Below are 12,413 nucleotides of genomic sequence, written 5' to 3'. Positions count from 1 at the left end.
CCGATTATTTTTTATTGCCTAAATCGAAAGATTATAACTCCTGGAGTACATATTTCACGCTTTTAGATTTTTAAATGACGATATCTATTTTTCGCGATTAAATGGAAAGTGAAAATTTCAAGCGCGCGAAAACGCGACGGCCAAGTATGAATGCTGGGAAAAAGCCCGTGTGACGTCGTTCTGATTCCCGCTGCCGCAAGTGAGGTGACCTTGGGGCGAGGCTTTGAGCGGTGATACGACGCAGGATGCTAGCAGGTAGCAGAGTACCCTGCTAGCTGGTAGCGCTTGGCTTAAATAAGGATTATGAATACCTTATCAAACGAAGAAAACTTTCCGACCTTATCCAGTTTTAATAGGTGATTATTAAGACATGTTTCCGTGAGCTCTGTGACTCATGCATGCTTTGGTAATCTAAGACGATGTAAAACTCCTATCCTCTCGTGTAGAAACTAGGTCCCTGTGACGTCACGTGGAGTGGAATCGCATGGGCGCCAATCTGGCCTTTTTCAAATGAGGTAAAAATTGACCATTGCCATTCGTTTAAACTGGGATTTCTAAAACCAAATAATTTGTATATTATGAATACACTAATGGAGGGTAACGATTAGCAATCAATGTATTTCGTTTTTTTGATGAAGGAAACTACCCTATTTCGAATATTTCGAATCAATGACCCATATTTCTACCGCTCCGCCCAGGGAAAGTTGTCCCAGCTAGTCATCCATTGCCGTCAGCACACGACTGTGGATAGAAGATCGCCTCCTCTCAAATTAACAGATGGATTATCGCCGAAAAAAATCTTGCGTCCACAAGGTTGTTTGCTTGTTGGAGTGTAGAGCAGGGATTATAAAGAACCACGAATATTACAATAGAGGATCCTCAAGTCGGCCTCACATTGTGTTGTCGCCCAACACGCATTTAAATGGGTTTTCAAAAGTCGCCACTCGCGTCGCTGACGGACAAATTCATCTGAGTTTCACGAGGAAGTAAGGTATAATTAGGGGTATTGACGGAATTTTATACACATGGTAGTCTGATCTATCAAGTTCATTACTTTTTTCAATGATATTTCTCGCAAAGGCAAACTTTATACTACAAAATATTTTATGAAAGTGGATCGCATTGCACTCATCACCGCGCCGCGAGCATTGTTGAAAGCAAATTAAAATGCGACTGAAGAAGTCAGCCTTCTAGAGGGTGGAACTGGACCTTCTTCTATGCAGTCCCCTTGCAAAGAGAGGTGAAGCTACGGAGGTACTCGACGTGGAGAAGGCGTTGGATCGCCACTGGCAGAAAGGCCTCCTTCGCAAATTAGCGAACATAACCCTACTTGCATACCTAATGACAGGGGCGCAGCTAGGAAGTAAGGCTAGGGGGGTTCCAGGCGCAACTAATAATTGGGGGCCTGGGGGTATTGCATACTCGCCAGGGTATGCGGGAGGTGCGGAGTCCCTCCCCAGAAAAAATTAAGATAAATGGTTCAAAATGGTGAGTTTTACGGCTTTCGGAGGGATATTTTATTAATATTTACACTATTCTTTTAGTAATATTAATTCAATTAAGTAAAATAGATTTAACTTAAAAATTTCTCTTGAGCTCTGGGGGGGGGGGGGTTTATCCCCCAAACCCCCCCCCCCTCGCTGCGCCACTGCCTAGTGAAGCTCATCCAGCCTTTCCCGTCCATTCCAGGGGTCGAGATTAAGGTTGTTTTTTTTGGGTGGAGGGGGCTCATCGATTCCTGTGCGCCATCGCTATAGGATTAGCTATTTCGCAGTTTATGTGAGGAAATTTTTGGTTGCCTCAGGTCTCACTTTCTCTAGTAGGCCTCATCCCAGTGAGAAATGGGTGGTGGAATCCACGTGGAACCCACGTGGAGAATAAACGTGGATACCACGTGTTTTTGGTCGTGGAATCAACGTGGAACCCACGTGGAAATTTGGTGGAAAAATTAAAACAGCAGTAGGTGCTGTCCTAAAACCATTAAAACCTCAACCACTCTATATCTAAACCTTCTATATATGTGTCTACGATTTTTCATGTGCTCTCATGGCTGCCTTTCCACGAATTATATAAAAATAGAATGTGCGATACATTTTCACATAACTAGCGTGGTTTCAGGATGATAAATGACGCAATGTCACCAGAGCGTTAAGTTCCACAAATTAGAAATTCTGTTTAACATTTTATGATATTCACCACAAATCCACTTGAAATCAACGTGGATTCCATGTGGGTCCAACCACTCAATATCCACCACCACCAAATATCCACCACTCAACGTGGATTCCACGTGGGTTCCACGTGGATTCCACCACCCATTTCTCACTGGGCACTTGTAAAACATACGCTTTTTAACACTCGGAGAATGAAGTGTGGTTGCCAATCCTTACTATCTATCAGGCTCTTTTACTCTCATTTCTAGCAAACCTAGTCATCAATTTTTGGAAAAAGGTTGTTTTTCAATCTCTTTTTTTAACCATTTATTTTTTAAACGTTATCACTGTCGACAGTGGTGTCATGGAGCCGGAACGCCGTTCTCGCACTGAATAACGAAAGACATAATAGTCGAACAACACTTTTATCAATTTTTTTGCCTCAAAGTTTCTAATTTATGCATTCGTAGCCAAACAAAAATTATTAATAAAATGTAAATAATGAACTGTAATAAGAAAAACGCTAAGTAATATTTCACTTACGAAGAAAGTTAACGAAATTGCGTTCCAGCACTGCTAATTTTGCAATGACGTAACTGACTGTCGACAATAATGGAAAAACTGTCGAACGATACCATTCCGTTTCTCCCACGTTACCCATCCTCGGCAGCATGCCTCAAGACTCCATCCTATCCCCTACTCTGTGCAACCTCTTCACGTCCGACATCCTAATCCTTCCATGCATTGAAACCTGTTAGTTAAATAACCGCTGACGAGAGTATAAACAACTTCGAACCATGGTGGACCGATACACGAGACCGAGGAGTAGCGGAGAGGGGGTGATCCGCTCAGTAGGAGTTCGTGACGTCATCAACTTATCTGCGAAACTCCCCCGATATTTCGCCACGAATAGGTTGACAAGAAAGCGAAAGCTACCTGAGACAGAAGCAGAGTCGATATATGTCTCGTTAATAGAGTTGCAAGCAAAGTTCGGAGGCATCCTTCCTCCGAAGTGTAAATTTTAGTGTTAAAGCTGTTTGCTGTTCGCAGGTGGGAGCTGTATGATACTTTCTATCTATTTACCGGTTAAATCGTCCTTCTTTTTTTAATTTCACATTTGTTAACCCTTAACCAGTGACGTGCAATTCTTGTTACACTACCAGTGACGTGCGGTCTGGGAGACCGCAATAAATCAAAAACTCATAAAATATTGCTACGCCATTTTTATTGTTTTGTTTAATTTTTCTTTGAATGCTTATATATTTTAAAACTTATATTAAAATTTTTACACTCCCAATACGAACCAATTTGTCATAAAAAATTGTGATTTGAAGCAGGATCAAAAAACTGATGCCAAAAACACTTGAATTATAATTATTATATTTATGTATCAATATTTTGCTAGATTCAAAAAAGGCCTTAAATGTTAAAGTTGGAAGGCTAAGGAGTGAGTAGCCATGAAATTTATCCCGCTTATTCCTTTTCTTGATGCATAATTAGTAAGTGACGTGCGGTCTCACAGACCACTAATAGAGTTCAATTGCAAATTTACAGAAATTAATAAAAGGAACGTTAAATTTTAAGAGTGGGATGTCCATGTTATGCAAAAATATGAATCTAACGAGAATTATAGATATTTTGAAATCTTAATTTTGAAAATATTCATAATTTTAGAAACGCAGCGGTCTCTCAGACTGCTCGTCACCGGTTAAGGGTTAAATGTATTTGCATTTGTGATTACCACTTTTTACCCATAATTCGCTACCAGAAAAATTAAGACCTTGATAAGCCTCCTTGCTCAGTCAGTGGCGCAGCGAGGGGAGGGTTTTGGGGAATAAAACCTCCCCAGAGCTCAGAGAAATTTTTTATTTTAATCTATTTTACTTAATTGCATCAATATCACTTGTAGAATAGTGTTAGGATTAAGAAAATATCCCTCAGAAGGCCGTAAAACTCACTATTTTGAACCATTTATCTTAATTCCGCAATTTAATAATCTCGCACCTATCGCTTATCCTGGTGGGTATTCCCCTGCACCTCCCGCTTACCTTGGTGGGTATGCAATACCCCCAGGCCCACCAGATTTAGTTGCGCCTGAAACCCCCCCTAGCATTAATTCCTAGCTGCGCCCCTGCGCTCAGTATCAGGAACTCAGTGGAGGATTAGGTCTGGGGTGGCCGCCCCCTCGTAACTTCAGGAAAGTTGAAAACATATCATATATGGTAATATCTAATATATCTCTTCAATGAAAGTTTTTATAGCAACTGAAAAAAAACAATATTTAAAAATTAATTATGGATATCTATGAGCCCTATGTCTCAGTTTATCGGGCCTTAGTCGAATTATCACGAATAGGTATTGCATACCTCCAAGGCGCCGCGGAAAGTGATGTATCGACACCTCAAAACAGCGATCTCAAGCCACCCCTCCAGAAGCAATGGAAAATATCTGTAGATACGAACACATCAGCCTATCTGACCATCTAGCATCGGCGTTAGTAAAGAATGGCGGAGCAGGTATCAATAAGCCAAAAGCTAATATGCCGCAAAATGAGAATTGAAATGCCTTGGTGTGGCCATTGACAAATGGTGAAAATTGAGGATGAATATCGACGATTAGATTTGTATGGCAAAATCTGCTTTTTCTTTCCTCAAAAAACTTTTTTAAGCCAAAAATATATTATGTATAGCCCTCGGCAAAACTCCAAATCCTGGAGAGCACATCCATTTTTACATGGTTTTGGGAGTTAAAACCCCTCCCAGAGCTCAGAAATTTTTTTAAGTTTAGGCCATTTTACTTAATTGAATTGATATTACTAACAGAATAGAATAGTGTAAGGATTAATAAAATTCCCTCGGAAAGCCGTAAAACTCACCATTTTGAACCGTTTATCTTAAAATTCCGCAATTAAATAATCTCGCACCTATCGCTTATCCTGGTGGGTATTCCACACCACCACACACACCGGTATTAGTGCACCTAAACCCCCCCCAGCCTTAATTCCTGGCTGCGCCCCTGGTGTTCGGATCCCCCCCTCCCCTAACTTGAAAAATTTTAGTGTTAAAGCCATCTGCTGTCTGCAGCTAGATTCTGTACATATTGTACTTCCTATCTATCTACCAGTACAATCCTGTGATTTCACATTTATTTTAAATGTAATATATCGTAGTGTGTAGTTATTTAATATTACATATGCCAGCCATGCATTTTTCCCTCCTCACGCCCATCCTCCAAGGATATAATTTAGGTATAAATTACATAATAAAGCTTATAAACAATATATTAAATCTACTGCCTATCTGTGTTGAAGGTGCCCATGCCGAGGCAGCTACTAGTTCTTAGTGATCAATTTGTGGTCTAATCGTGGCAGGTTTGTCAAAATCACTGAAAGTTGCCTTTAAGTCTGCGATTCCACTCAATATTGGGAGAATGATTACATGATTATACAGTTTTCAGTTTTCAATCGTGAAGTTTCTGTCATTCCTCGATAATTTATTTCATCTCGATCTACCAATTTTTCTCCATTTACATTGCTGATATGGCAAGTGTGGAACATCTTTTGCTGTTATTGTTCTAATATAATGTGACTAATGCTGGTATGTAATTTTGCTTCTAGCCTTTGTTTCCATTTCCTAAAATAGTATTCTTAATTTGCAGTCCTTATAAATTTGTGTGACAGTTTTCCTGGGCAGCTTTGTGCACACATTTGCAAGCCAACTCGAGGGTCCTACATTTGTGAATGCAGAAATGGTTTTACTTTGATGGCAGACGGAAAATCATGCGAGCAGAATGATTACCCTGATAGGTATGTCATTGAAACTTCAATTATAGAAGGATCATTGGTTAAAGATAAGTTTATTGAGGCTTTATGTCAGCCATTGTGTAATGGTCTTCTAACAATGATTAACATCTTCTAAAATGACATTTTGCATTTCAATCAATTAGTAGTAAGTCAGGAGGTCATGTATGTTAAAAGATAAGATCAGAAACTCCAGGAACATGTAAGGTTGACCAAAATTTTGAAGGAAGAGTCCAATTCTGGCCTGCTAGATTATAAGTTTTTCGAGATGGGTTTGATTTTTACAAAAGGTCCAGGTTATGGAGGTTTAGATATTGGAGAGCAAGAAGCTGTATGTACTTTCTTCTCGGAGGTTTAGGCATAGTGGTTTCTCCCTAGTGTGAGAAATAGATATTAACCTCTTTTCATATAGGAGTCATTCATTCACAGTTAACATACTTTGACACAATTTCTTTCTGGAAATTCATTTTTACCGACCACTCCAAACTGTAGAAGGCCTCATCAATATTTACATCCACCTTTTTATTTTGCTTTCAGGTGCAAAACTAATAGTCCATGTGCTCATAGATGTTTCGATACTGGGATTGCAATTGAATGCTCCTGCAACCCTGGATACCAATTGGGTCCAGATGAACGTAGCTGCATTGGTGAGCTTGTTCATGGATATTTCAAAAATTGAATTGCTTTTGTGCAAAATCATTTATGATTGTACTTTTGAAGTCTATTTTCAAAACAAGCTAGAAATGTGTATCTTTTAGTGTCAAACAGTTTAAATAAAATCAATCATCAAATTGTAACTTATTCTGGGCCTTCCTTTGCCTTTCTTTGCATCCACTTGTCCTTCTATGATTGTCTTCAATAGGCACTCATGCCTCGTTATGTGGCCTATTAAGTTGCCCCGTCCTCTTCTTGCGGTTTTAAAGGAATTCACTTTTCTTCCACTTTTTACCCATAACTTAAGTCTCTTGTTAGAAGATTGAAAACTACATATTTAGTATAGCTGATCCCTATTTTATGATGAGGTTGACTAACAATTTATTCGACTTAGCTGTAGTATGAGCTGTTTTTTGTGCCCTTTTTAAATTGGTATTCAAATTTTACAGTTTCCAGCTACAACTTGCACATTATGTCATCAGTTATGTAATTCTAGACCTTATTTTTGTACAGAATATTTTGTAACATAGCAAAATGGAATTCTTTTTACAATCGGTCATCTCAAAGGGATTAAGATCGTAAAGCAAAGGTCTACTTAAGTGCGGCATTTCTGGGCACTTGAAAACGATTATTAAACTTGTATTTACTAAATGGATTTCTGTTTTCCTTTCAATTCATGTTCCCCCGTCTGCTTTTATTTACAGAGATTAAACAAGATGCACAGCCTCAGCCAAGTGAAATCAAGCCCCTTAAATGCCCACCTGGTTTCATTTATAACCCAGATTCTCAAGTTTGTGATGGTAAGTACTGATGCCTTTGTTTATCAACTGGTCTGTCATTTGATGTTGCCATATTCTTGTCAATTTAATTTGGTTTTACTGGCAGCTGTCCATGTGTAAAAAGATTTATTTTTCCAAAACTTTTGCATTGAAAACTTTGAGGCTATTATTTCAAGTGACCTACCAAGAATCTTTGCTCAAATTTTCTAATATTTTTTAAGTAGATCACATTACCTCACTTCCAGCACATTTGGTTTTGCACATGCATCTTTTCTTAGATTGCCAATTGGACTCTCTCATAGAATACCTCTGGATTGAAAAATTGTAATGTAGATGAGCAGAGGCGGGCAGTATTCATCCATACTAACAAACAGTTTATTGGATAAAATTAATTGTTTATAAAATACAATAAGTGTAATTGGTCAAGGAAATATATTTTGGCCTCTAACTTTGGTCCGATTGGTATGTTAGAGATTTTTCATGGACTGCCTCGATCCCTATTTGATTGCATTGTGGAGGGCACTTGAAGTAAAGCACTGCATGCGTTGAATGGGACGTTAAACGGTAGTCCCCGTGGCACCTTTCGTTGAGCGCAGGCTAATACATATTCTGGGTTTCTCTCCACCCATCTCTCCCTACCCTTACATCATGATGTAAATGACCTCAGCTGTCGGCTGCCACTCCCAAATATTATACCATAACTATAATGTCAGAGAGTGACATTACAACCAACGCAAGTCACCACACATGTAATAAAGTTATCTTTGACTAATAGGCGCACCCAGAATCAAAAATAGGGGGGGGGGGGGTGAAACCAAAATTTTGAGGAAATTATGACAGCAATTTATTAGTTTTATAATTATTTGCTTGAAAAAATTATGATTTTTATTTTAGTTCCACGTCTTGTACTAATATCATTTGTCTTCAAAATGAAAATTTGTTCATAACTTTGGTTTTGAACTGAATATATTTTTGATTTTAGGGGGGGAGTTGCCCCCCTCTGGGTATGCCTATGCTTTGACTGCTGTATTGACTAAGACATCAATTTCACTCACCTCTGCAGTATTGGGTTTGGCTCCAAATTGAAAGTGTATTCATTCAATTTTTCCTCGCTCCAAATGCCATGATGCTTCAGTGTAGAAGAGACAGACAGGGAGCACAATGGTCTCTGCCTTTGAATCAAATTACGAAGTAGGAAATAATAGTGACAGTGCCTGATTCATATCAATCAAGCATAAAATCTATATTCTGATCGTAGAATGCGATGAGAAATATATTTGTTATTGGAGTTGAATGGGAAGCTATCACTCTAGATTTTGGCATATATTTACACTCAGCTGGCAGAGACCTTTTGTGGTAATGCAGATTCACAAAAAAACTTGAATGCCAGAAATGTGGATTACGAAAGATGTAATCAGTTGATAGAGTAACAGCGTGCTCATGTAAAAGAAAGGGAAAAATGAAGGATGAGGAGTAAGGGAATAGCAATTTTTTATCAGTTCCAGTGAAAACAGTTCTGGAATCACCTCAAACCTGAGTGATATTAGTTATTAGGCATCTGTTGAGTTCAACATGTATCCCAGAAACAAAGTTGTTCCTTCTTTTTATGTGTTCAGCCAGTATAGTATCAATTAAAGGGCTCAAGTAAGTTCAAAAGCAAACTGTGGTAAAGTTTCAATGTTGGTCATTTATATACCATTTTTATCTGCTGTGGTCAGAAATCTTTGGGTTTCCATAGAGAGATTCATCAGAATTAATAAGAATTTTTTCTATTTGTATATGTTGATGTTACATGCATATAGCACCTGCTTTCATTGATTGGTGACCAATTTTATACTTGCCAGATCTACCACGTAAAAAAATCTTTTAGCCTCCCCTTAGCGAAAAAACTGTTGAAAATTTCAACAGTTAATTGGGACAACTGTTGAATCCAACAGTAACTGTAGAAAATTCAACCGTAACTGTTGTAACTCAACAGTAACCATAGAAAATCCAACAGTGACTGATGGAACCCAACAGTAACCTTGAAAATCCAACAGTAACTGTTAAAATCCAACAGTTACTGTAGAAAATCCAACAGTAACTTAAAATCCAACAGTAACTGTTAAAATCCAACAATAACTGTTAAAATCCAACAGTTTTTTCGCTAAGGGTCATTTGATAATAAATGAAATTGTATTCAATTCCTTGATTACAGGGATAAGGTTAAAACCTGTATCATGAGAATCTATTCATAATTCTCAGTAATACCCGCAAATAAGTTAATTCTAATTCTCAATTATATTCCATCTTCAACTTCTCATGAATGTCATTTAAATGCAACACATAGCTATATATTGCTACATAACTGTTCTCTCAAATGATTATTTTTGGCGAAAGTAATTCCTTTTCACTTTGGGTATTAAGCTCATGTAGCATATTTTCAAAGTTCTGCTTAATTGAAAGTGTTTCGTTGAATTATTTTCTGAGAGCTTATCTAAGCTGTAATTTTCAATTAGTATTAAATGAAGCGGATAACTTCGATCAGGCATATGCATATAATAAAGGGAGATATAAAGAAATATTTTACTGTTATCGAGCTCAAAGTTATGAGAAGCCCCGATTTCATATGTTATGATTCACTGAAACAAAACTGATGCAAGTACTGATTGATAAAAAGTCTTGCATTTTTAATTTCAGACATAAATGAATGTGAATGGAATAAAGATGGCTGCCCTGAAAATAACATTTGTCAAAATACTATAGGTTCCTTTAAATGCATAAGAACACCTTTTGAAAGCTGTCCGCCTGGATATACATATGATGTATTGGGTGGATCGTGCATCGGTAAGAGTTATAACCATATTTGTATTTGATTCTTGGTACTGAAAAAATACTGGTATTTTCACCTCTACTAATGATTGGAATCAAAGGTAGGTATTGGCTGTCATCCAAAAGACTCCATAATTATTTCAATATCCATTCAAAAACTCGTCAAGTTTTCAAGACTCTACAACAAGAGGCCTCCATTGATTCCAGTGGAAGACTGAGAGGTCAAAAGCATAAAATTCTGTGTTGCTTTTTGCTGTAATTTCTTCTCCTTAGGTATTTGTCTCCTAATTCCACCTGAATTTCACAAAATTTTAAACTTTCGGGCTCGGACAACAGTGGTTACTATAATCCAATTATGACAAATTTCAGATTTGAGACCCTGATATAAGTAGTCAACTTTCCCGGGGAGAGCAAATTTGATACTAAAAATAAGAATTCATTTTTTGGCCCACCCTAATAAGCATCTCATTGCTTGCAGGACTTCTTAAGTTATTCAGAATGTCATGTCAAGGTGATGAATAGTCAAATTGTTTTAAAACTTTGGTAAGAATTAACCTATGAATCATATGAAGCCCTGGACAATGTGTCTCCAGATTATGATCACAGTTTATTTGGTTATACCCTTGACTTTGCGCATTGATTTCACCCAGCTTAATTGATTAATTAAGGAATTGATTTATGTGACGACTACTGTTGGAGAAGCCTTGGAAAGCTGTGGGCTGAATGGCTTTCAATTCTTGAAACCCATAGGGGATTATATGGGATAAAATGTTCCAGGTGTTGTTAGATATAAAGGCTACCATCATCACCCCTCATGGGCAGTATGCTTTCAACTGCCTTGAATAAACATGGATATTTTGTGGGCTGGAGTGCACTTCCAGAAATGTATGAGGAAGACTTTTTCCGGCTTGGAAGGGGTCATAAAAAAATGCTGGATGGCATCGTGTTGCATGGATGAACCAGAGAAAAATTCCTCATGCTGTAAAATTTGACTTTCTGGAAGACATTTCAAGATTTACTTTGTGTCTAATTTTTTTCACTCTAATTAATTATTTGGGACTAGTGATGCCATTGAATTCTAGGGAAATTGATAAGTTTTTGAGTGGAACAGAAATTAAAGGTTAAATTCAAATGATTGGGCAATATAAGTACATATTTTATTTATCTCATGATTTGATCAATAAAATTGCTGAATTCAATTTATTTCCTCAAATAGGTGGTTTTATCTCTAGTTAAGCCCTTCAGATGTACCTATTTAAATTAAGATATTTCTCATATCCAAAGGTGAATGAAATGCAAGTTTCCACTTCTTTATAAATAATTTATTGAGATGACTAGTTTTGAAATGCTGTACCATTTTAGTCTTGGCAAGTTTGAAAAAATTGAAAACTGCATTATTTCTACAAGTAGATGATGGAACAGTCCCATCTAATTGACCTAAGGGCTTGGCACATAAAATATTGCTCATGAATTGTCGGAAGGCTGATAAATTTGACTTGTTTTGTGCTACACATTGTTTTTTGTTGTCCAATAGTACCTTCGATTAATGTATTATTTAATTTTTACAGACGTTGATGAGTGCAGAGAAGGGCTAGACAATTGTAGTAGAGGTCAACAATTTTGTATGAACATGAAGGGGTCATTTACGTGTGTGGACATGAACAAGAGGATTGAATGCCTTGCTGGATACAAGTATAATGCTGCCACCAAGGACTGTGAAGGTAGGTATTGCTTTCAGTCACAAGTTTCTCATTGAGTTGAAGTCAATATGGAGATTAGGATGCGCGATAATTTGTGCTTAATTTCTCATCCCGTTGCCTTAGACCCAGTCTGAGGGATGGTAGTTTTTCTTTGAGAATAGTCTTAACCTTTAATTGGAAGGATGAGCATCATTTCATTGCAGTAGCACATCTTTTTAGTTATGAATTATTGGGTAACTATGGCCCCTTTGCTGCTTATTAGCCTCTATTCGACCCTTGCATATTATCCACTAGACCCTGTGTAATTTTCTTTTCTGTGTGTATGTTTTTGTAGTCAGTGAACACTCATTTCTTATTTCCTATTACATATTTTTTCTGGAATGGTGGCATGTTTTGTCATACCTCCTGATTTTTTTGGAGTCTGATGTATGTGAAATGAGAACTTTATTTCACTGGGTAGCATGCCGATTGTCCTTGCAATGTTTATAGCAAATATTGGTTCTTAAGGACCTCTACC

At 37.6% G+C, this 12,413-nt stretch overlaps 1 protein-coding gene across 2 annotated transcripts in view; it reads left to right on the top strand.

The window, feature by feature from the left end:
• Positions 1-12,413, top strand: part of LOC124171024 (fibulin-1-like) — an 83,036-nt gene that overhangs the window by 59,081 nt on the left and 11,542 nt on the right. The window contains exons 5-9 of one of the 2 annotated variants that reach the window (XM_046550161.1): positions 5,811-5,958; positions 6,490-6,599; positions 7,311-7,406; positions 10,065-10,211; positions 11,765-11,917. In XM_046550161.1, coding sequence (XP_046406117.1) covers positions 5,811-5,958; positions 6,490-6,599; positions 7,311-7,406; positions 10,065-10,211; positions 11,765-11,917 — 654 coding nt within the window. The remainder of the gene's footprint in view (positions 1-5,810; positions 5,959-6,489; positions 6,600-7,310; positions 7,407-10,064; positions 10,212-11,764; positions 11,918-12,413) is intronic. The other variant, XM_046550162.1, reaches the window with a different exon arrangement.

The sequence above is a fragment of the Ischnura elegans genome, chromosome X, assembly GCF_921293095.1.
Source record: "Ischnura elegans chromosome X, ioIscEleg1.1, whole genome shotgun sequence".
Classification (NCBI taxonomy): Eukaryota; Metazoa; Arthropoda; class Insecta; order Odonata; family Coenagrionidae; genus Ischnura; species Ischnura elegans.
This window is presented reverse-complemented; position numbering and strand designations above follow the sequence as displayed.